This window comes from Boleophthalmus pectinirostris, unplaced genomic scaffold, assembly GCF_026225935.1.
Source record: "Boleophthalmus pectinirostris isolate CB_2022bp ecotype Guang Dong unplaced genomic scaffold, ASM2622593v1 HiC_scaffold_3, whole genome shotgun sequence".
NCBI lineage: Eukaryota > Metazoa > Chordata > Actinopteri > Gobiiformes > Gobiidae > Boleophthalmus > Boleophthalmus pectinirostris.
Window position 1 is genome coordinate 18,840,414 of NW_026571299.1, and position 26,038 is coordinate 18,866,451.

A 26,038-nucleotide genomic window follows, 5' to 3' on the forward strand; every position below is an offset into this window, starting at 1 on the left:
ATATTCAGTCAAATGAAGCTCACGATTCTAGAGGAAGCTCATTAAATGACAAGGCTCACCGCAGTAGTTACAGAAAGAGTGGTGACAATTTCTCAATGTAAAGTAAATTAAAAACAGAGGCACTGGAGCCTGAAGCGCGCCCATGAACACTTCCTATTTGGAATGTGGCGGCTAGCAGGTTAGTTATGTCCCTTTATATATAAAATAAATGAATTCTTTGTGCAACTGGGAGCAATTTTACAATTTCAAAAATTCTGAGGTAAATGTACACAAAATAACTTACCAAAAATAATTTGGCTAACTTTTGATCCATCACTTCTCTAGATGATTTACATTCCTGTTAGTGAAATATGACATCAGTGAAAATGCTGACTCAAGTTCAACGAATGTGGTAAATTCAGTGATTGGTGTTTTGACACTGACTCAATATTGCATCATTGCATTAATTCAATCATTATAAATATGAGGTTGATTCAATATAAAACAATGTTATATTTCAATGTGGTGCCAAAGCCCCACAGTTGGGAAATTTCATCTGCCACATCTTTACCAGGAGGCAGAAGAGCAGCAATGGTTTCATTGCATTGATGTCTTGTTCCAGCATTTATACATTGACCATTGACAGCTCATTATGTTGTTGGTTATTTGAACATAGCCGAGCATGTTAGCTTATTTATTTGTTGTAGTTAGTTTTTTTGTTTTGTTACTCTTGTGACTGTTTTTAGATTGTGATCAGTCTACAAAAATGTTTGCTGAAGTCCAAGAGTCCAGTGTAAATTTTGGGTAAAATGTATTTATAATGTCCCAGTTGTCATGTACTTCGTATTCACCACTATTTTTTGGCTCAGAAGCACTAATAAAAGCACACATTTCTAATGACTGTTTCATTCTCATTTTAAAACAAGCTGATAAAAGAGCCCTCGTAACCCCATTTCAGGTAGGTCTTTTATTCAAATAATTACTACATTTTGTGGCATACAACAGAATGTTATATGTAGACACACTCAGAACAATCTTTGTGAAACTGCTGATAAATCAAGTGACTTGTTTTTGTTTGTTTTGTTTGTATTATCTCATAATTTATGTGTTGTCATTCTGATATAGACCCCTGATCATGACAAAGCTCTTTAGAAGAGCAAGAGTTGGCAGGTTGCACCACAGTTTGTTGAATAATACACAAAGTTAATGATAACCTAAACTGTATGACAGTTCATGCTCAGACATAAATCCCAGCCCCCCGTGAATGTCCAATATTAGAATGCACAAGGACACAGAATGGACACATTTCTGCAACAGCTGGTAGGCAAGGCACCTTTTATAATTTAAATTTTTTTAAATTGTATTCACACATTGACAATTATTATATTTATTTACATGTTATCAATTAAAATAGTGGCCACTTCCCATTTGTCTGCTTCAGCTCGTCCATGTGTGAATAAATACAGTTGTGTTAACCCTTGTGTCTCAGTGAAGTGTGTACACTCCCAGTGTGTTTTTAAACTGCCATCTAATTGTCACATGTTAATATATTTCAATGATGTTTTGTTTGTTTGTTTGTTTTCTGTGAAGGGGGTCTCTTTAAAATTACATATTGGAATTATAAATTATGAAAATGTATTGACCCCTTAGACTCCAGTTTTTGTCACATACCACCTACTGCAAAATAGAAAAATAAAAGTGAGAATTCTATTACAGAACTTTTTATTTTTTACTCTGTTTGTGATCAGTGGGACTATCAGTGTGGATATTCTGTGTGAATATGGACTTTGGGCCATTTTTTGTTTTTGATTAAAGTAAATTTGAAAAAAGAAAAACAAACAAACAAAGACATTGGGGGTGTTTTGTTGGGTTCAAAATTACATATTGACTTTGTAAATTACAAAAATGATTAACTCTTAGATTTTTGCCATATACAGCCTACAAAACAAACAAAAAAGTGTGTGTGTGTGTGTGTGTGTGTGTGTGTGTGTGTGTGTGTGTGTGTGTGTGTGTGTGTGTGTGTGTGTGTGTGTGTGTGTGTGTGTGTGTGTGTGTGTGAGAGGGGCTGGTAGAGGTCAGAGGGGCTGATGGCTCAGATTGGCAGCCTCACTTTTGTCAGTCTGTCCCAGGTCACCACCAGTGAGTGTTTAGTGAATTAACAAATAAAGCACTTTGGGTGTCTTGAAAGGCCCTATATAAATGTATCATTGAATTAATTTAATTCATTATTGTATTAATTTGATGATAGTTAAGTCAACTGACATCAAAACCCTTTGTTTAAGACGCGGGGCAATGCAGTGTACCTCATCATCGTTTTGGGAGTAGGAGGGAGCTTTCACTTGGGCTACCACATTACAGGACTGAGCTCGCCTTCGCCAGTAAGTTCATTTACTACATGATATGACTTTTTTTTAGGGCCGGGCACGTTAACGCGTTAACTTTGTGTTAACTAATTAAGTCATTAACGCCGACAATTATTTTAACGCCGTTAAAATTTATTTATTTTATTGTAAACGTCTGTTTTTCACTGGCTTTTATTTTGAAAAAGTCCACCGCGAGGGTTTCTTTAAGTTTGTCGTCTTTTCTTTACACTTTTTTCACTTTTTTCTGACCACGTGAGATGCAACGTGCCCGAGCCTCCGCGGCTCCGGCTCTGGCCGGACCAGCCGTGCGCTCTGAGCTGAGCTTATTTCTTTAGTTCAGTGCTGGAGTAACTGATTTACCCAGATACCATTGGAAGAAAAAATGTGATTGGTCCATTTCCATTCCATTATATTAACTCTTTGTTTCCCAAGAAATATCAGTCCAAGTTTATAACACTGATCTAGAAATTATTACTAGTGTAGTGTTCATTACTCACAGCATAAAAAATATTCAATAAATATATTAGTAGTACAAACGTCCATTCAATATTTTTTCTTGAGCCTTCTAACATGCGATTAATCGCGATTAATCGCTCGAACTCATGCGATTAATCGCGATTTTAAAAAAATATTTTTGCCCAGCCCTACTTTTTTATTCATGAGCCACAATAAGTGTAACATATTTGCCTCCTTTTGCAGTTCATCCAAACCTTTATCAACAGCAGTTGGTTCAACCGCTATGGAGAGGTACCCCCTCCTCACACCTGCACCATGATCTGGTCCCTTATAGTCTCCATGTTTGCACTGGGAGGGCTTTTGGGGGTTCTCAGTATCAGATTCATATCATCCAAGCTTGGAAGGTAAGAGATAATCCAAAACTGCATTTATTTTCAATTTCCTGCAGGCTAAAGGCACTGTTTCTCCTTATGACCTTATGAGGATTACTATATTTCTACATTTCATTTTAACTTGTCCATATGTATTTATATAATTATGCCTTATTTGACATCACTCTGTTGCTATTTTTGTACTTATTTAGACTGTATTATTACCATTTATATTTTTGCTCTTTGTTATTATAATATATGGTGATATGAGAGCTACAGTGTCCAATAAAGTGGATCAATAAAGTTTGTCTAAATCTAAGTGTAAATGCTTTCTCTGACAGGAAAAAGGCCATGATGTGCAGCAACTGTATTGCCATCGTAGCGGCCATAGTCATTTTGACAAGTAAAATGCTTGAGTCTTTTGAAATGGTCATAGTAGCTCGGGTCCTGCATGGGTTTTCTGCAGGTAAGTCTAAAAGCAACTATTAGCCAGTTTTCATTTTTGTTTTGTTTGTATATATGAATTGTAAAGTACAGAGAGAGATTGGAATAGCCAAGGTTTCAAAACATTTCAACTCTGAAAGCCTGAACTTACACACCGTATAGTATATGACCTAATGACCAATTTTTTTTAATTTTTTTATCACAGTATACAAAGCAGGGGGCAGGGATGGGGACAGATGAAAACTGAAATTGTCTGAGAACTCAAGCTTCGAATGCCAATACAGGATTACTCAAGGAAAATTGTCATGGTTAAAAATAGGGCTGAGAATCACAGGGTCCTACGATTTGATACAGTGCACGATACACAATACTGGGTTGTGAAATACATCTATTTATTTATCAAAACATTGAACAGATCAGTTCTATTGCAAAAACACGTTCCTTTCCACTAAATAAGCAACAAAAAGCACTATCACAAACAAACTCTTGGTGATATATTGATACAGCAGCTCAAGATAATGATAACTATATCTCCAAATTTAGTATCCTGATATATCAATAAACCGTGATACTATTTTTGTACACCCCTAGTTAGTGAATTTTGTTGCGCAGGACAACCAAAGAAGAGGTGGTTACCATACTGATTATTACAGATCTGTTATATTTGGCATTGTTTTGTGATCTGCAGGCCTGAGCTCTTGCATTCAAACAATGTACCTGGGGGAGATATCACCGAGAAAGTTTCGAGGCATGGTGGCCTTCACATCCTTTACATTTTCTTCCCTCGGTAAACTCTCCGGACAGTTCTTTGGGCTGAGGTATGTATCGTTAAACATGTGTTGTCCTTCTGCCACGTATTTATTTGGAGAAATTCTGACCGACATCGAACAGAAACAAAGACTGTGTGAATTTTTGTTTAAAAATGTATGCTTAAAGGTGCACTATGTAACTTCCATGGTGGAGGGTCTGCCTACATTTTTGTCTCCAAGGCGACGTAATTGCTTTGCTTAGAATGTGTCATTATCTCAATGGAAATAAGCAGGAGAGGCCAACAGACCACAATACTGGTCAGATCTGTGCAAAGGATGGCTGACTGTAGGTGTGCATGTTCTTTGAGTAATAAAAACACCCATAAATGAGTGAATGGAAGATGGATACATTTAATGAAATACTGTGAAACATTTCGCACAAAGTTATGTAGTGGTCCCTCGTTTATCGCAGGGTTACGTTCTAAAAATAACCCACGATAAATGAAATCCGCGAAGTAGTCAACTTGATATTTTACAATTAATATATCTGTTTTAAATTTGTAAAACCTCTTACCACACACTTTTCTCAGACAGGACAGTTAACCCTTTTTGCATCCTGCTTAAAAGCTCTTATAGCTGCTGTTGTCCTTATCTTATTTTCCTCCTTCTTTATATGACGAACCGAGATTAATTTATTCCGTAATGGAGCCTACAGCTCAGAGTCCTGCACAGGTCCATTTTTAGAGACCCGTGCAACACCGCACCCACCTGTTAACCCGAAATTATATGAAACTTTTGCGCTGCCTGCGCCTTGGCCTGAACCAAGACTAACCCAAGACTAACCTAGGACTGATTCCAGGACTGAAGAGGAGGACTAAACCAGGACTAAACCAGAATTGAACCAGGATTCATGATCAGGACAGGCTCAGAGGTGACCGCAGGAGAAAGGACCGACGGAGAGCTCCGCACCTCACGGTAAGAGCAGCTATTGCCCGATCGCGCTGCACTTCAGAATCACAGAGATTGATTGACAGTGGTCTACAATCCCTTAGCCAATCTGGACGCAGGAAGAGGAACACAATACATGCTCATAGGCTGTAAAAAAAAAAAAAACATGCAAAATTACACAAAAAATAAAAATAAAAAATCGCGAAACAGCGAGAGAGCTCGAAAGGTGAACTGCGATATAGCGAGGGATGACTGTACAACCATCTCCATGGAGACAAGCAGCTGGTGGATCCTCTGCCCAAAAAGTTAAATAATGCACCTTTAGACCTGGACTTGCTAGTGACTGAATCTTCTGTCATATGTTGTGTTGCTTATCTGACGTTTAATGTGTTTGTTGTTATTTTTATTTAATTTTTTTTATTTTTTCTTGATACATTCATTTACTTATCCCATTGTCAGGGGCTGGTGCAGTCTAGTTGCTTTACCCGATTTCCTCCTGTGCTTTAGTAGCACAGTGGTGGTGCAGGGGACTGCTTTGGAAGGTGTCAGATATTATTTTGCTATTGAGGGTACACATTTGAGGGTACACATTTGTAAAAAAAAAAAAAAAAACAAAAAAACATATTGGTGTGTTCAACTGACTTAATTTTCTTCAGTGACTCTCAAACTTCAAGTATTACCTTAAAATCCCCTCTGAGTACCACCCTATTTAAACAAAGTATATTCCAGGTCTCTTTCAGGTCTAAATTAGGGTTTACATAATGAGTACTTTTACATTTGAAATTTCTCGAGTTTGGATATTTGTCACGTCTTTCTCAGTGCATCCTCTCTTCTTCTTCTTCTTCTTCTTCTCGTCGTGTCTCAATCTCTGGATGGAGAGATCACTGTATTCTGCAACAGACTCTCCTGATACAGTGCAGTGTTTGACCTGTCCCCTGTCCTCATATGTTGTGCAGTGAGATCATGGGGCGTGAGGATCTGTGGAACGTGCTCCTGTGTGTGCCCGCCTGTCTCTCAGTTCTCAATATTCTGCTGCTGCCATTCTTCCCGGAGCCACCAAGATACCTGTTCATAGAGAAGGGCGATGACCAAGCCTGCAAGAGTGGTGAGCCTGAACACGTAATACACAACAAAGACTTTCTATCTAGATATGTTTAATATAATAAAGCAACTGGCTTCTAAAGCATTTTCTCAAGGGATACAGTTTGTACATTCCTCAGGTCTTGGTTGCTAAACATAAAAATGAAAATAATTTATTATAAAGAAAAAATTTGAGGCACTCTCGCTGCATTAAAAGTCTTTTATATAAAACAGGACTAGCCTACGACTTTCAGAATACACCCTGAAGAAGGCCCCATATCGCCAAAACACGTCGTCTAATCACATTTTATATATTAAAGGACTTTTAATGCAGTTGGAGTGCTTCAGATTTTTTCTTTTTAAAGTCTAAGTGAAGTTTTTCCACTGTGATCCTTATGACCCACTGAAGCACTCCTCGTCCTCTCTTAAATATGAAAACAATTTACTTACGCTTTATGGGGCTGGGCTCTGGGGGTAGCAGTCTAACCAGGGACTCCCAGACTTCCCTCATCTCATATATTGTATATACTTCCTCTAATGGGACCCCAAGGTGTTCCCAGGCCAGCCTAGAGTTTTATATATATATACTATATATATATATATATATATATATATATATATATATATATATATATACACACACACACACACACACACACACACACACACACACACATAATTTCTTAATATTATTATCATTATCATTATCTTTTTTTATGTTCTCTTATATTAATTTTATATGGGGAAAAAAAGCACTGAATAAATTGCAAATAAAAAAATATAAAAAATTAAATCCTAAGCCCAACACAACCACAAAAATAATATTAAAAAGTATAAATGATTAATTCATAAGGAAACTGTGTACTGCAATTACTTTCTGTTCCTACACACGTTTAGTACATCCTCCTTTAAAAGTAACACATTTCTTACTTCAGTAATCATTTACTGTTTCTCTTAACACTTTTGAACTGTGCCATTGCAGCGCTGCAGAGTCTGTGGGGCCCGGGGGACTACAAAGAGGAGATGGAGGATATGCTGGTGGAGCATGCAAGCCACCAAAGCAGCTCCTCCCAAAAGCCCTCTGCAGCTTCTGGGGTCCAAGAGAACGAGATGGGCCCTGTTCACTCTGTTCCTCCTCTGTACCTGCAACCAGATGTCAGGAATATCTATGGTAAACTCTAAGCCTGTAACAGTATCCAAATCATATGGTATTCCCAGAATCTCCCAGAATGGTGTAGTATCATGGAGGGGTTCACAGGATCTTCTCTAGTCTCTAAAAATAGCCAAATGAATATCTGTGCAATTTTGGCTGAACATAAATGGACAGCGTTTTGTTTTTGTTTTGTTTTGTTTTGCTGAAAAGGAGGGTCTAAGAACTAGGGATGTTCTGGGATAGTTATCCATTTGCTTGTTATGAATGTTGGTTAATCTGCTTGTCTGTTATTGACCAAAATCTGTTTCACACTTTTCACAAGTTTTCTAACTTTCTGTTGGCTTAAAGAGAAGGTATTATGGAATATTTTTGGCTTTATTAGTTTTCTTTTCATATATGATATACATGTTATAATATTGTTCCTTCATCAAAAACATGCCTGAAGGTTTTAGATGTCATTCATGCATCTTTTAGTAATTTAGCAATCTCTCCTGGGACCTATTCAAACCCTCCTTATAGTCAGCTGCTTGTAAGAATCTGTGCAATGTTCAGCCCACAGGCCTATGTCATCAATGCTCCCACTCAACAATTCTCCATTTATATACAAAAGTCTGGTACCAACCTGCACATGCTGAATATGTTATATGTTTGCAATTAATCCCCTTCTTTAAATAAATGATCTTGTCAAGCTCTAAGCGGCAACTGCTGTTGTGAGTTTGGGTTTTGCAAAAACTTTATTAAATTGAACTGATCCTCAGTCACACAGTAGAAACTTGGCTTCCTGTCATAGTCCCACCTACTCATACAGGTAAGCTGCACAAGGGCAGAACAATAGTGCAATGCTACAACCTACAAACTTTGAGTTATTGGGTGAATGTATGAGATTTGAGCTATCTCTACTCTACTGCTTAAGCTAAGAGCAGTTTGGGTATTGTTATCCATGCTAAACATAAATCATAACTCATTATCTCTGATAGTATTAAGATTGGCTGTATTTTTTCCCTTTAGGTCAGCACGTTCTCCTATGACCTCTTCTATAAGGCGGGTATGCCACAAGAAAACATTCGGTATGTCAGCCTCGCATTAGGTGCAACAGAAATCACCACATCAATCTGTTGTGTAAGTTACCATTCCTCCAACATATATAAATAAATCAAAATTTAAAAGTATGTTGTCTTGCTACAGAAATATGAATAATCAGATACAACATAATCATTGCAAAAGTGCCCTGTGCTTATTGAACTGACCAAAAGACAAAATACAATGCGATAAAATCCTATTATTTCATAACAAGTAATAGTCCTTTCAGTTATATTTTTGATCTGTTGTTTATGTTGTTCACCAGAGCTTTCTGATTGAGCGCATTGGGAGGAGGCCCCTGTTCTGGGTTGGCTATAGTGTCATGGCAGTAAGCTGGGCATCAGTCTCGGTCACTGTCTATTTCCAGGTACACCCTCTCTTAAATACTTCACATACTGTATTATTCATACATCACAAAGTAATTCCTCTTGCATTCATTCATTTGACATTTCCAGGATTCTGCTGACTGGGTTCCATACCTCACATTTCTGTTTGTTATTGCTGTTATAGTTTTCTTCTGTGGAGGGCCAGGTAAAAATAATATTCTGTATTAAATTAAGTTGTAACTTGCTGTGTGACTTTGTGTTTGTGTTTTGGTCTGTAGGTGGAGGTGTACCGACTTTAAACACAGAAATATTTATCCAGTCCGAGCGGATGGCAGCGGTGGTCCTGGTGGCCTTATATCGCTGGGCGACTTACGCTATAATGGGTCTCATCTTTCCCTTTCTAATAGTGAGTAATACTATTCATAAAGCAATACCTAATATTATATTCAAAATGACAAAGGGATGGTATTGCAAGCTGTTTCAGACAAGAGAGTTGTGATCACAGAACATTGTAAAAACTATAGTCTAAAATGTGCTTCCAATAGGTTTACATTCAAGTTGATGTCATAATTTCAGAGGGAGGGCAGGGGTCTATACAATTTAATGAGAGATTTACTATTTAAAAAATAAATATCAAAATAATCCACAAATTTTGTCATTATTTGTTAGAGATTAGTTCCATAAACTTTGACTTTAATAATTATAATAATTAATATTATATCTTAAAGTGTCAGACAGGAGAGTTTGTTTACCTGCTTTACATGTTTTGAGTACTTTCTGTAGTCTTTCTCAGAAGCCTCATGTAATGGTGTAGCGACGTGTCATGTCTGACAAAAAGAATTGCTAATTCTAAGTTTATATCTGAATTACCCTTTACCAAAGACGCCTTTAAGTCTTACCTCTTACCTGACAACAGTCACATCTTGAGAGTGGCACTGGCACTGCTTTCTGAAGCTGCAACATTTTCTCTTTTGTTTATTTGTACTGACAAGAAGATGTTGAACTTTGTACCAGTTTTTGCAGTAATTACAGAAATATTAACCATAAACAAAATGGTTGTGGTGTCTTAAAACTTTAAAAAACATAAACATAAAAAAAATAAAAACATAAACCAGATCAACAAATCTGGCCATTTTTATAACTTTGAATTGTCAGCTTTTTTTTTTTTTTTTTAAATACCATTACAATGTCATTATTATACCAACCATATAACTGAGGGGGAAATGTTTCAAAGGTAGTCAAAACTGACACTTAAACAGAAACTTATTTTGGTTCATTCTACTCCTATATCTGCCTGACTCTTCTTCACTGATGTTAAAACTCAGATCAGAGTTTCATGAGCTTGTTTTCTCACTTGATCAAGGTGTGAGTATACTGCTGACCATGGGGCAGGGTTCTGTTAAAAGAGGGATTAATTGAATAATTGAGATCTTAATTCATATATTTATAAGACTGTGACATGGTGCTATGTTGCAGGTTGCTCTGAGGTCGTACTGCTATGTGCTGTTTGGATGCTGGTGCGTGGTGGGAGGCCTATACTCTTTCTTCATTCTGCCAGAGACCAAAGGAAAGACCATACTGGAGATCTCAGAGAAGTTTGGAACCATCTCTGTGTGTGGGAAGTCCTCCACTACAGACCATGAGGTCTACGAGACTGTATTTTAGCCCTGCATGTCCTGTGGAAATGTTCTATCAGTGTAGTGAGAAGAGGAGTGGTCAACTGAGGCTTTAGGTTTGGTCCTGGTTTGATCCCTGACCATGTTTGTCCTACTGTAAACCTTCAGTTCAGCCCTGTTATATTTTAGGCCTGATTTAGTCTTGATCTAGTTAATTCAGATTTTGGTGTGGTGTGTGTGCAAGTGTGAATGCATCCTTAACAACCTATGCCTATAATAATTTGCCCTGAGATTCTATCACCTAAGTTGGTACTCGGGTAAAACCTCTGCTGATAATTTTTACTTACAAGAGAAACTGAATAAATGTTGATGAAGTTGTGAGAGATAGGTAAAAGTAATTCAAATATCTATTGTTTTAAACTATAATATATACCTATAAAGTGTTATTTTTTCAGTTGAGTAATCCTGTCATCTTGGGTGTTAAGTTACTGATTGCCTGTACTCCAGAATTAACCACAACAATGTTTTTTTTAAAGAACTGAAATACTCCATACACTACACAGATTTTACCCTTTGAGTCCATTGTTCCAATGTTGGGGAGAGGTCTCTTAACATATATTTTTTGTTGTCCTTTTTTGTCCCCAAACATCCGTACTACCTAGATATCAAGCACTGTATTAAAATCCTGAATGTTTATTATTTCTTTTATCATTTGATGCCAATACACTGTCATCACTGGGCTTCACTTTTTCCACTTTCACCAGCAGAGGGCGCAGACATTGATCATTACAGACCAAGCTACAGGTCAGATTTGTGGAGAGACAACCCCGCTCACAGTCACAACTCCAGTTTTTTTCTAGGTATTTTTGAGCTATAAAACCACCCATAATTGAATAAATGTAAGATTGATTAATGTCATACTGTGGAACCTTCCAGGCAGAGCAATGACATACCCATAGAAACAAGAAGGTGACAGACCCCCAAACAAAAAGTTACATAGTGCACCTTTAAGATATGTAACAGCAAGGTAGATTCTCGCGATATGTTTGCCATGATCAATAAACTTTCATTTGAAGTTGGACAGATGTACTTTTGGCTTTTGGCTCTTGTTGAATCATACCTGGTGTTAACGTGAACTCTTTGCATCAGTGTGTTCTCATAAGTCTGATATTATTGCCTTAAACAAGTTATACTTAGGTTATATTTAGGTATATATAAGTTCTATTTAGGTATATTTAAGACTCATCACCCTCAACTGATGTGGAGAGATGCTCATGAAAGAATCAAATGTACATTGTGAGCATACGTGTGTTGACTATGTGGCTATAGCCTAAAATAACAAAATATTAGTCAGTATTAATGTTGAATCCCTAATTTACGAAGGGCCACACAAACTTTTGGGTGGAAGGTGCTTTTGGTTCAGCTTGGGCCAACCGTGCCATCAATATAAACAGATAAAACATTAAATATAACAACAGTGCAGTATAAAAAATGCACTTAAGTGAAAGCCAAAGACTCTTACATAGTATACTTCATAAACTATTACTTATATCCTGGCTAAGTCACTGTTCTATGATTAAAGGTGCACTGTGTAAATTTTCTGGTGGAAGGTCCATCAAATACTTTTCTCCATGGGGATGTTATTGGTTTTTCTGGAGTGCTGCATTAATCATTTTTATCTTTACGGAGACCAAACCCGACCAAGTTAAATGTCATATCTGTGGTTAGACAACCGCCTGTTTTCTTGGTATTTTTGAGCTGCTTTTCTTTTCTTTTTCTTTTCTTTTTTGATATAAGTTAAAAAAATAAATAAATAAAAGAATAGTGGCAATTCCAAAGTTGCAAGCACTCCTTTTTGTCAACAGATGGCGATATTTACCTAATGTAGTTTCCAAAAGGATGCAACACAGGAGAAAAAATAAAATAAAATAAATACTTTGAAATAAGAAGTGTGTTTAGATTAACTCATGGCAAAATGTCTCTAAGTCAAGTACACATAGTTAAATATCCATACTACTGTGTATTTTACAGTGTTAGGCTACAATAATGGCCCCAATAATATGTTTACGGATAGTTTGTAAAGTGTAAACAAAATATGAATTATTATTATTATTTTTTTTTTTATGTAAGTACACCAAATCAATGCATACAAAAAACTGAGACATGCTTTTGGAAATGTATTATTTATTTATTTAGGCTATTCATTCATTCATTATGGGTTGCAAAAGAAGAAGAAGGAAGAAAAAAAAAAAGTAGTCTTGCTCGATACCCGTAAACTTAAGTCATGGGTCGTCAGTGTTGGAGCCGAGGTGAGGTCGAAGGTCACACTGAAGTAAGTGCAAATGCATTTACAGATTAGAGTTAATCAAGGGCTCAGAGGCTCACAGGGGGATTTACCCACAGTCTGTTATGATGCTTTCTCACACTATAGCGTTGAGTCGTGGGGGACTAGCCTATAAAAGCGTGGTTATTATGATATGGTATGAAGACATCCAGTGAGTGACTAAACATGCAAAGAGGAACGGGAGAGCGTGGATGAGGATAAAACCTGCCAGACCTGGAGAGAACCAAAGGAGAGAAAAGAGGGTACAGCCAACAAACAAGTATAAAATTCAAAATAAAATTCACAGATACAGATACTTAAAGAGCTGTGTTAGTTCTAGTGTAGTTATCTCCTCCCTTCAGACAGATGAGAACTCTGTCAGAACTGAAGAAGCAAGTGCAGCAAAGGATCATGGTTAATGTAGTTTCCTCTGTTTTTTAGCTATCTTCACCATTAAAATGAATTTAAGCAAAGAAACTTGTGATTCAATATATTGTGATGGCCCACGATATTACTGAGAGACTTTTGACGAAACAGTGTCACGATATTTTAATATTAACCCTTAGAATTTTTGTTTCGTAGACAGAATTGGCAAATGGTCAAAATGGTAAATTGTTTGTTACTAGGGGTGTAACGATATCCAGGTCTCACAATACGATATCGTCACAGGATGAACCTCACAGTACGATATTTATTACGATATTGTGGGAAAGCTCGCGATATGGTGGGGAGGCTCACGATTAGGGAAGTAACAAAATCCAAAATATCTCAGTACGATATTTTCACGATATACATCTCATGGTATGATATTTATTGCGATATTTTGTGGAGGCTAAACAGCTAAAACTGTTAATATGATACTTTATACTCTTTAAATGCCTTGATAAGACTTAATCCAAAGAACTAAGACTTAAAAGTTGTCTAAACTGAAATGGAGCAAAGGATCATGATCTATGTAGTTCCCTCTGTCTTTTTTTTAGCTATTGCTGCACCATAACTCTTAATTTAAGCAAAAAGACTTGTAATTTGATATATTGTAAGGGTCCACGATATTATTGTGAGAACTTTGGCGATACATTTATTACATTTTTATATAGCATTTTTCCACCTTCAAGGCACTCAAAGCGGTTTAGATCAAAGAACCACTCACCCATTCACACAAATATTCATAAACAAATTTATGCAGACACTGGGACCGAGGTGGGTTAAGTGTCTTGCCCAAGAACACAGCAACTTGCAGGGTCAGTGGATCTTACCGCTCTGCTAGTGTTGTTAATGTCAAGAGCAGGATTTATGGAGGAACTTTCTAGGGTGACTGAGGGATTACACATACAAAAGACAATACAATAAAGGGCCTGCTGGTTGCAATTATTAACAGTGCAATAATAATAACTGGCTCATATGCAGGGGGAATTCACAATTGACAAGTGAAGTGTTCAGCTAAATCACTTTATTTTATTCTTCACACATCAGAACTGCCTCTGTCAAACCATACCCACAAACAGTGTAAGTATCTGTGCTCACTGTGGGAAGAAGCGCGCAGAAAGCTCCACATACTTTCCTAATGTAGTGGCCTGCTGTCAGAAGTGGTCATGTAAGGACAATGCACACTATTGTTCAAATGTTCAGGTTTATGGCTTGTGTAAAAGAGGTATAACATCTGTTTCATACCGTACTGTAGAAATGAATGCACCATTGGGTTTGCTGATTTTAGCGTTTGTTTATTTTGCAGAGCCATCTATGCAGCGATGATTACATTATTGTTGGCTTACTGCTGAATTTATCTCAGTTTATTTTGAGAGATGACAGAGACAGCAGTGCTAGTTAGTAAGCATAAAATGGCCATGATAAATGAATGATATTTTTTATTGGTCCAGAGGGAAATTGCACAGACCAGAGAATTAAACAAACAACACACTCGTCATAATATTTTGGATTTATATGGTGCTTTTCAAGATTCCCAAAGCACTTCACATTCCATTTTTCATTCATTCTGCATTTGTTGGTGGTAAGCCACTATTACAGCCACAGCTGCCCAGGGGTACACTGATTGAAGCGAGGCTGCCAATATGTGTCATCTGACCCTCTGATCACCACACATCATCGTAGACAATGTGGGTGAAGTATCCTGAGAAAGAGGCCCTGATGTCCCACCGTCTGCCTATATTTTACTCAAGTTCCTAAGATTTTACTCGGATATTCAACCAACTGGAAACCTTCACCTAACTTGAGGATTGTCCCGCCTCCTCCTCCCTCCTCTGCTGTTAACACGGGCCCGTTCAGGAAGCGTATGTGTGCAGTGTAGCGGCCCTCTCCACACTCGCCCCATGTGCTTTTAATTACACAGATGGACACACACCCGGAGCGACTGCGAGCTTGGCAAGGGCTTTCAAAAACAGCATTTTTTTTCCATAATAATAATGTACAGCAAAAAAACAGTCAGCCAATAATAGGTTCTACAATTTTTTTATATTTGCTTGTTTAAAAGAAATTGTCATGGTCCACTCTAGATGGCTATTTGAACAAATATGTTTATATTATTAAGGCCAAAGATGTATTAGGACAACTTTAAAATTTATAAAATTGTAGCTTGTATGTAATGTAATGTTTCGATTCTGACAGTTTTGGCCATCCATGGTAAAATATTTCTTATATGACTTAAAAGTTCACTATGTAATGTTTGGGTTGGGGGCTGATACCTGCTTGTTTCTATGGATATGTCATGAATGTCCCACAGTGTGACTTTAAACAGCTCTACCTTACATTTATTAAATTACAGGTGTTTTTTCTGCTCAGAAATACTTAGAAAATCAAGTATTGTGACTGTGAGCAGGGTTGGCTCTCCTCAGATCTGACCCTGTAACTTGGTCTGGTTTGGTCTCCATGAAGATAGAAAGGTTTGCCACACTCAGAAACCTTCCAAAAAAGCAATAACATCTCCATGAAGAAAAGCATTTGACGGGCCCTCCACCAGAAAAGTTACAAAATGCACCTTTAAACTAAATAAACTGAGCTAAAGTATTATTTTTTATATATTATTTTATTGGTTAAATTATGTGGAATACGTTTTATTTTTAAATGTGGAGTGAATGAAGTCCATGTAATGACCTATAATGTTTTTGTAACAGGCAGTTTAACCCAACACACTGTTCCCCAGAAGAAGTTGAGGTTAGGTGAACTTAAAGTATTATTGAGCCAAACCATGTCGACAGAATTAGACTCTGAGTAGCTAATCAAATGCTTGGCCCTTTACATAGTAGCCTACCTGTGATTTCCATATGGGCATGTGTGTGTGGATTAAAGAGTGGGTAATCCTGGCCCCAGCACATGGACGTCACAGCCAATCCAATTTACAGCACGCCAGACCTAAAGTAGTAACATACTGTACTTAAATTTGCATTGTGTAACTTTTCTGGTGGGGGGTCTGTCACCTGCCTGTTTCTATGGATGTGTGATTGCTCTGCCTGGAATGTTCCACAGCGTGGCAATAAACAGCAAAAATACCTAGAAAAACAGACATTCCAACTGTGAGTGGGGTCGCCTCTCAACAGATCTGACCTGTAACTTGGTCTGGTTTGGTCTCCATGAAGATAGAAAAGTTTAATACCATACTGTCAAATGTTCTGGACAAAGCAATAACATCTCCATGGAGAAAAGCATGTGACGGACCCTCCACCAGAAAAGTTACACAATGCATCTTTAAGTAAATATTTAGGTGTCTGTACTTTTAGTAGATTTTAAAGTGAAGCTTTCAGTGCATTTGAGAGAAGATATCTGTACAATTCTTGAACAATTGTTGAACAGGACTGAAAAGTATAAGTATTTTTTATCATTGTCTGAGACCTCCAAAAGACCTCAAAATATGCACAAAATAATAGTATTTTTATTCTTTAAGTACATTTTTAAACAGGTGCTTTAATATTATTTACTTAAGTAGACTTTTTCATGTGATACTTTTACTTGAGTATTTCTTTGCTTCGGTATCTGTACTTTTACTTAAGTAGCAAAATTGTGTACTTCTCCGACCACTACTTCTTTGTCAATGACAACACAAACTCAGTTTTCAGTCATATTCTGAAAATATTTTATTCCAAATGCAAGACAAGTCAGTCAAATAGAACATGCATAAGTTGTTTTCTGACACTTACTATGACTAAATCATAGACACATAAAAGGTTTTATCCATAAAAAATATAAAAATATGTGAGGCCTCATTTACAACCATATGTACAGGGACTTCTTTAACTTAAGTGACATTATTAATATTTACTATATACAAATAGTAAACGGTTGACATTAGTATCCTGCCTCACAACTGTGCTCACTGCTCAGTAGAAATTAAATTAAAAAGGATTACATTGCACATGATTTTGTATGTTACGTTCACTGTTATAGATACTAAATACAGGTGCCAACACTGGTAGATCATTCTCACGGACTTTGGGTGACCCATGCAGTATAATCACGATTCACAACACTGACAGTTGCTGTTAGGAGATGATGCAGTTTTTGCTCTTCCTGCGGTTGCGAGAGTGTAACTGTCCATTGCGGCTGCCTCCGCCCATTCCTGTGTTATATTTGTGCCCAAGCTCCTGGTTGCTCCGGTAACGCATGTGCACAGGTCTGGGAATGGGCTCACCCAGGAAGTAGCCCTCGTCTTCTGAATCGGAGGAAGAGGAGCATGTGGAGCACCAGTCGTCGTCATAGTCGTCCCACGTGTACTGGTTTAGTCCTGAGTGCCGCATGTTCTGGGGGTTCTGCAGGCACAGGTCAGAGGTGGTCCTGGGACACTGTCTGAAGGGCTGGGGCTGGTACCTCCCCCCTCCTGCTCCATAATGTTCTCTGCTGCTCCGCTGCACAGGGAAGCGGTCATAATCCTCGCGCACGCGCAGCTGTGGCCGATCCTGAGGTCGTGGTCTGCGCTCGGACACCAGGTTGAGGGCATTCTCTGAGCGAGAGCGCCTGGAGCGGCGGGGGCGGTGGTGGTGTCTGCGTCTCTGGGGGGTGTCCTCTGGAGCATCCATGTGAAATGCACCACCTCTGGCTCCGCCCACAGCACTGAGCCTCCGCTCACTGATCGGGGGCAGGCGCGCTGCATTGGCACTGCTCACCAGGCTGAGGCGGTCCTCCTCCTGAAAGGTGAAACCAGGAGGGACATGAGCCCTGCCACACTCCACCGCCATGGGGGGCTCACAGTACTGGCCCTGATACGATGCAGAGTGGGGGGGTTCAAGGTAGGGCTGTCCCGCTGTGAGGCTGTGCAGAGACTCAGAGCTGCGGAACTGCACAGAGGAGTTCAGTGTGTTCATGTTGCTCTTATCAGAGTTCACTCCCGAGTCTTTACTCAGATCTGGCATCGAAAACCTTGAGAGCTGCTCCTGGTGTTTCCCTGCTGCATCAGCTGGGTTACCTGTACACATTACATATGCATTTAAGTCAACGCATTCATAATATAATGAACACCATGACACAAGCAGGCATACTCACTGATGCTTTTGGGGATGCCCAGGGACTCCATGGAGCCTCGGGGGGTCTGCTCTAGCGGGGTGAGGTGCTCAGTGAAGGTAAGTGCATTGATGGGGTTCCTGCTGCGGGCCACCTGTGCAGCAGAGGGGGGCTGATCTCTGTCGCGCTGGAAGCCATGCAGACTTACAGAACGCTTTTCTGCGGAGAAGCCAGAGTGGTGCTGTGTGCACTGGGACACCTCTGTGAAGCTCTTCTGAGTCCGCAGTTTAGGGGGGTGGTACTCATCGGGAACTCCCTGAAACCAGGCGTCATTCAGAGAATGGCCCTTCATGGCTGAGAGCAGGGGTCTCCTGTGCTCCTGCTGGCTGCTAGCTGCATTGCTATAAGTAGTCCTGACATTGCACTGGCTGAGCAGCTCCAGAGGGGTGGGTTTGGCCACCATCTCTGACTGTGCTTCATAGGCGTAGCTCTCACACAGCTGTTCCTGCTTCTTCCAGGCAGGAGGCTCTCGGGTCAAACTGGGCGTCTGGCTGGAGAGACTTAGAAGGTCCATTTGTAAAGACAGCGGGTCCACTTCACCTGAAAACCTTTCGGCGTGCCCCCCAGCCCCTCCTCCACTCTTCCCCACCCTGGAGCTGTGCCTGGACTCCCGGGTGGAGCGGGTGCTTTGGAAGGCGGAGTCTGATGAATCTGAACCATTAGCCTCGTCGCCCAGGCTGCAGGCGCGTGAGCAGAAGATCTGTCCCTGTTTGGGCAGAAAGGGCCGCCCCAGCAGAGAGCGCTTACAGCGGGCACAGCAGAAACAGGCCTCTGTGGCGTGCCAGTGCTGACCATCGTATGTCATCTGGCCTTGGTCAATACCTGCAACAGAAAACACAAATCAACAAATGGACTCTACATTGCATGGCATCTAACTACAACATAAATTGGTACTGGCTGTGAACATATGCTCCAGTGACTATTAAACTAAACCAAACTAAACTATAAGCATCTCCTGTATTGCAGAAACACACACAAAAGGCAGGGGTCACAGAGGGAAACCGTTCAGTGCTAATAATTGCCATCTGGTCCCAATGTGTTTCCCAAGTTTATAGAGTTAGTCAAATATTTTCGTGTGAACAATCAAGCAAACAGTTTTACAACACCACATCTCCAAGGGGGCATTACCAGTGTATTTATTCAGAACTGATGTGTGAGCATACATACCGATGTGTTCCCCGCAGGAGTCACAGTATTCTGCGTAGAGCGACTCAAAGCAGGAGCAGCAGTAGGGCCGTCCCTCCTTCATGATGTAGCGCTGACCCCCCAACACCGTCTCACACTCGAAACAGCAGAAGTGCTTCATGTGCCAGTGCCTCCCCTCTGCCTCTGTGCACTCGTCAGCAAAGATGATCTGAAAGAGATATGAAAATATTGTTTATCAAGTATTTAAATTCCCATTGGGTATTGGTGGGTTTCAGATGTCGTCACAACATTCTCTAGGCCTATAATACAGCCAAAATGAATATTGTTAACATGCCTGGTAGATATGTTTTTAAATTTAATATTACTATATTTTATTATAAAAAGTTGTAGGGTCTAGTCACTGGAAATGATCAGACTCAACATTTGCGGGTTTACCTTTTGGATATTTCTTATGAATGCTGTTTAAACAATAGGAAAAGTGTCTCTTGCCTCCCAACTAGAAATTTGTCATCCTCTAATTCTGAAAACCACCAATAAGGCAAAGGCAAGAACCCCACCACTTTCTCCTCTGTAGATTAGCACTTTCTCCAGTTGTGACGGAAGTGGGAGTTGTTCAAGTGGTGGGTTTACATTTAATTACACAGCTGCCAAATCACATTGTATTTTTAAGCTCCAAGGCCAGCACTGAATGGTAAAATGTCTTAACTTCCATTCACACTATAGCTAAAATATGTCAGGAATAGTGATTTTGAGCCAGCACAGAGGTTTGTGGGTTTGTGCATTTTATTTAAGATAATTAATTCTTTTTACAAATTGCATTGTTTTCAAATATTTTTACATTTGAACAGAACAAAGCACAAAGAGTGAGCATCAGTGGGTCAAGTGAGTAACATACAGGTGCTCTACTTTTTATTTAATAAAATACAATTCTATAGACACTAGATTTTACATATAAGGTTACTCTAATTAATGAACTAATTAATCATTGCATATATATGTCACCTTTCATGACACCCAGTGCGCTTTACAGAGCATTATTCATTCACTCCACACTCAGTGGTGGTAAGCAACTATTGTAGCCACAGCTGCCCTGGGGCAGACTGACGGAAGCAAGGCTGCCAATCTGAGCCATCGGCCCGTCCAACCACCACAATCACTTATACAAACTCCACTTTCTTACTGCTTTGCTGAAAAATAGTTCATGTTCTTATGTCTGAATACATAGACAGAGTGAAATACATTTCCTCATACTAATATAACATATCTGATAACACACGTGAGACTGCTAGTAACTTTGACCAAATCATTAACTTACAATGATCAGGTTTAGAATAGTTTCAAACTAAATTTTGGTACTAGTCTATGTGGTTTTATATTATTATATATTATACTGGTATAATACAGCTCAGGATCATTCCATATCTATTCAGGAAAGGCTCACTACTGTCCTGTGAATGTAACTTTTTTATTGTCAAAACGATTATTTAGTTTCAATCTGAGTTATTATTGATTAGTATTTGATACTACTGATATCGAATTGTAATAGTGAACCGTCTGTTACTATAGACAGACCCTGTGTGCAGACTGTTGTCAAATGAAACAGAAAACGCACAATGAAGTTCTTATAGAGGTGAAAATGCAAGAACTTACAAGAGGAAAAAATGCATTGCTCACTCAAATGGCTGATGTCCAAAAACATTTTTATTTTTAGGAAACGTTTTGTCAGAAAGCCTTCATCAGAGCTTTGTACTGAGGTCCAAAGCAAAAGAAATGATCTGACCGAGGCTTTTTGCCGAAACGTTATCTAAAATTAAAAAATTTTGGACATTAGCCATCTGAGAGTAGAATACATTTTTTCCCCTTTTAAAAGAAGATAATTGTTGTACCTCGTCACAAGCCGTACAGCGTGGCTTCAGTCTCTCCGCGTGGTGCCGCCCACAGTAGATCTTGCCCTCGTGGTAGAAGTAGATTAGATCCACCAGGAGCTCACTGCACATGCTGCACACGAAGCAAGCCGGGTGCCAGCACACACTGTGTCCTGCCCGGGATGCAAACACAGCTATGTCCCCGCCACTGATCTGCCCGCCACACTAAAAACACAAGGCGAAATCTTAGGTTAGATTTTAACAAAGGTGGAAAGAGTATACAAATTTTGTGCTCAAGTCAAAGGCATGCACCGATCCAGCTTTTTCAGTTACATACTGTGCAACTTTTCAAGTGAAGGGTCTGCTAACTTCTTGTCTCCATAGAGATATTATTGCGTTGCCTAGAATGTTCCATGGTATAATATTAAACATAATTTATTCTTTACAGATGTTTCTATAGCTCAAAAATACAATAATTCTTACTGTGAATAGGGCTGACCCTCCACAGATCTGAACTGTATTGTTGCATAGTGCTGTAACCTGCTTGTCTCCCTTGTGATAGACAAGTCTAATCTATACTGTGGAACATTCTAGATACAGCCATAAAATTTCCATGGAGACAAGCTGGCATGTTACACAGTGCACCTTAAAGTATCTGCCGATATTCACCAATACCTGTGTCAGGGCAGAAAATGCAACAATTTCCTTAAAACACAGTTAACTTATTACACAAGACATCCAATTGTGTTATGCAACTGCAAATTATTAGACGTTCTGTAAATAGTAGTTGTTATATCTGATTTGATCTGAGGCCCAGCCAGGATATCCGCTGTTTTTTTTAGGGCTATTACTGTTGACTCTATCATCTACATACAGTATTAAACAGCCAATCAGAGCTTGTATCTGATGCCAGGTGATTTAAATCCTTGTGGTACAGCTAAATAAAGAGGTGAGAGTGACAAGGTGGTTTAAAAGGACATCTGTAGTGACTTTGATTTGAATCTCATTGAGTGCCTGACATTCAAAACAAAGACAAAAAATGTTTCGATCACACGGGTCACTGAACACAAGCACGGTCACGGTTTTGATACAACTCAAGATTGGATATAGAATTGACATTTAGAAGAAAGGTCTTAAGATCCCATTTCTCTATTGCCTGCACTGTATGCCTATTAAAGGTCCAATATTACACAAAATGGATTCTTGTGAGATTTAAGCCATGTTATAATGAGGCTGCCTCAAAAACATACATGGAGTTGTGTTTTGTTTCATTCACACATTTGAGTAATCCTTTGTTATTAGTCTGTGTACAGTTTTAAAGATCAAAATGCCCTGTACCACCTTGTGATGTCATGAAGTGGTAGTTTTCAAGTTAACCTTTTTACCTTTTATTCAGTAAAGAGAAGCAATTCCAGGGCTGGATGATCCAAAGGATTCTAGTGAAAGTGTATGGAGTTAAACGTGTGAATGAAACAAAAACATAACTTCAGGTATGTTTCTGATGAGGAAACAGCGCAATATGGGCCCTTTTAATAATCCTGACGTCTTATAAAAGTAATCCAGAAGTCTGTTTTGCTTTTATTTTTGTCATGCTCCCAGATGGGGGGCAAGAGACAATTTTTCCTAGTAACTACATTGTCCTTTTCTATTAAATATCCAAAAGATAAAAGTAGAAATATTGGACCTAATAATTTCTATTACTGACTAGATCCAAGAACTCAATGTATTAAACAAAATATCTGCTTTTGAACAATATTAATTTTAGCTGCTCCCATCTATTAAATATTACTGGCCTATAATAAGTTGTGGTGTCATCTGAAACCACCTATTGTAGATTCAAGGTCCAGAGTGACTGTTACAGTGTATTGGAATCCTTTTCTTTCTTACAACACGTAGTTTGTATTTGCTGATATTATAATAATGTAAATATGAATGAACTGTTCTGTGGATGTTACCTGCTCACAGATGGCGCCAGTCATGGTGACAGGGAAGGGTCTGACGTTGCCACGGCCCAGGTTCTCTCTCTTGCGCTGGTTACTGAAGAGCTTCAACTCCCGCTTCTCCTCATCATCCAGACTATTGCAGTAGCGCAACTACAAACACACAAACATACAAATGTTGACACTGCTCTGATGTTTTCAGTCTGGTGGAGGGTCTGTCAAATGCTTTTCTCTGTGAAGATGTTATTGCTTTGTCTGGAATCTTTCACAGTATGGCAGTAAACCTTTCTATCTTCACGGAGACCAAACCAGACCAAGTTAAAGGTCAGATCTGTGAAGAGGCAACCTGCTCACAGTCAGAATGCCTGTTTTTCTAGATATTTTTGAGCTATAAAATGGCCTGTAATTTAATGAATGAAAGGTAAAGCTGTTTAATGTCATACTGTGGAACATTCCAGGCAGAGCTGTGGCATGTCCATAGAAACAAACAGGTGACGCACCTCTAACCAAAAAGTTACATCATGCACCTTTAAATTTAGTGGTGTATGCATGGCCAGGTTACAGGCTGGATCTGTGGGGAGTTGATGCAGTTGGCAGGATGTACATTTTTACACAGTATTTTTGAGATTTAAAACATAATGCAAAATAGGTGTATTCAGGAAAAACTATACATTTCCATGGTGGCAGACTATCCCCCAGAAAGGTTACATAGTGCACCTTTAATAATGACAAGGAAAATCGTCTTTTATCACAAATCAGTATCCTTTTGACCCGACCTCAATCCTGTGGAGTCACAAAAATGACCATGAGGTGCAGATTTGGTAGCATAGCACACCTCATTGATGATGGACATGTATGGATTTGCTATTTTAACAGCAAGATAATAACATTTTTTAAGACAAACTTAACCTTTCTTCAACTTTAACAATTTTTTCAGAATGCAAAAACGCATTCACAATTATAGATTTGTAGACTAAATTTGTGATTGGTGATGTAAAATAATTGCCTTTATGTATCTGTTGATTATTGTTGGAACATAATGTAATTTATCATTTATCAAATATACAATTAAACATATTATTATCATAAAACTTACACATACTTTGAACATGATTTATTACCACTAAGTGTTGAAAACGATACACCAGATAGTATAGCAAACTGCTTTTTACAAAAACTCTTCCCTTTGGTATCTTCTCCTCTTATCTGTGCTGCCCTGAAGGTCTGTCTGTCTGGATGGCAGATAGGTTTGTAATGGATGGGGGCGGGGCAGTTTGGGGGCTCACCTCATTGTCGTGGGGGGGTAACTGATGGAGCAGCTGTTTGATGCGGTATTTCTCTCCTGGGCTGTTCACATAGGGCACCTTGTCCTCGGGCAGGGAGCTGTAGTACTGGTGGACCTGTGGGGAGATGGATGGATTAGGGAAGATTAGGGTCTGTAACAGGCTTCCAACCACTTCAACAGAGACTAACCTGAAGCCAAAACCTAAAAACCTGGAAAGTCCCTCATCTCAAAAATAAATCAGTTCTTTGGAAAACTCCGGAATCTGTCTGTATTTTAATAACAACATAATCATGAAAATAAAAAGCACTAAACACTTCATGCCAAAGTTATTGCAACATCAATACAACAAAGAAAAATGATTGTACGAATTCTTTTATGCTTTTTCATAACACTGAGTTAACAGATAGACATTATGCAGATTGTGACTTTATATGATGTTAATTATAACCTGCAAAATGTATCTAAAATAGCTTAATAATAGAAATGAGACTACTGCATTCCTGTTAGGTAGGGCCTATATTACACAAAATTGACTGTTGTGAGCTTTATGTCATGTTAGAATGTTGTTACTTTCTCAAAAAAAATATCTGGAGTTGTGTTTGTGTCTGTCATCAGGTGGTAGTTTTCAAGTTAACATCTACATTTTACCTTGGTTGGAGTTTAAAAAAACAGTGGAGCATTTCCTGTGTTATCACATGACATGACAAGGTGGAACTGAGTGTTTTCTGGTTGAGAGAAGTAGGGTCTGCGTGTTAAACATGTGTGAATGAAACAAAACCAAACTTCGAGTATGTTTTGATGAAGAAACTGAAGAAAATACCGTAATATGGGACTTTAAAAAACTGCTGAAATAATAATGATAATAACTGAATAATCACAAGTTAGTAGGGAAGTGGGTTGTAGGCGAAAACTTAAAATTTTCTGAGCTCTTGAGCCAAGGATTAGGACATTGCAAGATTACTCAAACATACATTAATCAGTCTACTTGCCACAGACTTGTGCTTCAGTCTAAAACGTAGGAGGCACTCAACCAACACAGCAAAGAAACAATAAAAGATTTAAGGCTATATTAAAACAAGCAGTGACCTCCCGGCTAATACAGACTTGTGTCAAATATAAAATGAAACTGATTTATGTTCCACCAAGAGAGGTCTAATGGAAACTCTCCCTCCATTTCGGCTCATTGTGGGGCCATGTATTACTGACCTGTCGCATACTTCCTCATTCTGACAAGCGACACACACGTCAATGTAAGTGTGAGAATATAAATGTGACCAGTAGGTTAATACTAATCTCACAGACCCAATGGCTGAGGAATCCTCTAGATAAGATAAAGAGATAATACGAGTCACATGTATTATTTATAAGTACTCTCTCTGACACTGTAGTACCCTCTCTGACACTGTTTC

General features: G+C 38.8%; 2 protein-coding genes across 3 annotated transcripts in view; one reads left to right on the plus strand and one right to left on the minus strand.

Moving 5' to 3' along the window:
• The first annotated feature begins 1,160 nt into the window (after positions 1 to 1,160).
• slc2a9l1 (solute carrier family 2 member 9, like 1) lies at positions 1,161 to 11,646 on the plus strand. The gene is given in 13 exon segments (XM_020930937.2): positions 1,161 to 1,299; positions 2,262 to 2,357; positions 3,042 to 3,202; positions 3,511 to 3,635; positions 4,302 to 4,431; positions 6,267 to 6,415; positions 7,373 to 7,440; positions 7,442 to 7,561; positions 8,552 to 8,662; positions 8,889 to 8,990; positions 9,079 to 9,154; positions 9,228 to 9,355; positions 10,426 to 11,646. Coding segments are annotated over 13 exon segments (1,479 nt in total). The 5' UTR covers positions 1,161 to 1,275; the 3' UTR covers positions 10,615 to 11,646.
• A 5,386-nt stretch (positions 11,647 to 17,032) lies between these two features.
• Positions 17,033 to 26,038, minus strand: part of prickle2b (prickle homolog 2b) — a 100,508-nt gene continuing 91,502 nt past the window's right edge. For both annotated transcript variants that reach the window (XM_055160937.1, XM_020930990.2), the window contains 6 exons: positions 24,631 to 24,744; positions 23,360 to 23,497; positions 21,426 to 21,629; positions 19,561 to 19,747; positions 18,376 to 19,215; positions 17,033 to 18,298 (listed from right to left, as the gene is read on the minus strand). In XM_055160937.1, coding sequence (XP_055016912.1) covers positions 17,379 to 18,298; positions 18,376 to 19,215; positions 19,561 to 19,747; positions 21,426 to 21,629; positions 23,360 to 23,497; positions 24,631 to 24,744 — 2,403 coding nt within the window. In that variant the 3' untranslated portion in view covers positions 17,033 to 17,378. The remainder of the gene's footprint in view (positions 18,299 to 18,375; positions 19,216 to 19,560; positions 19,748 to 21,425; positions 21,630 to 23,359; positions 23,498 to 24,630; positions 24,745 to 26,038) is intronic.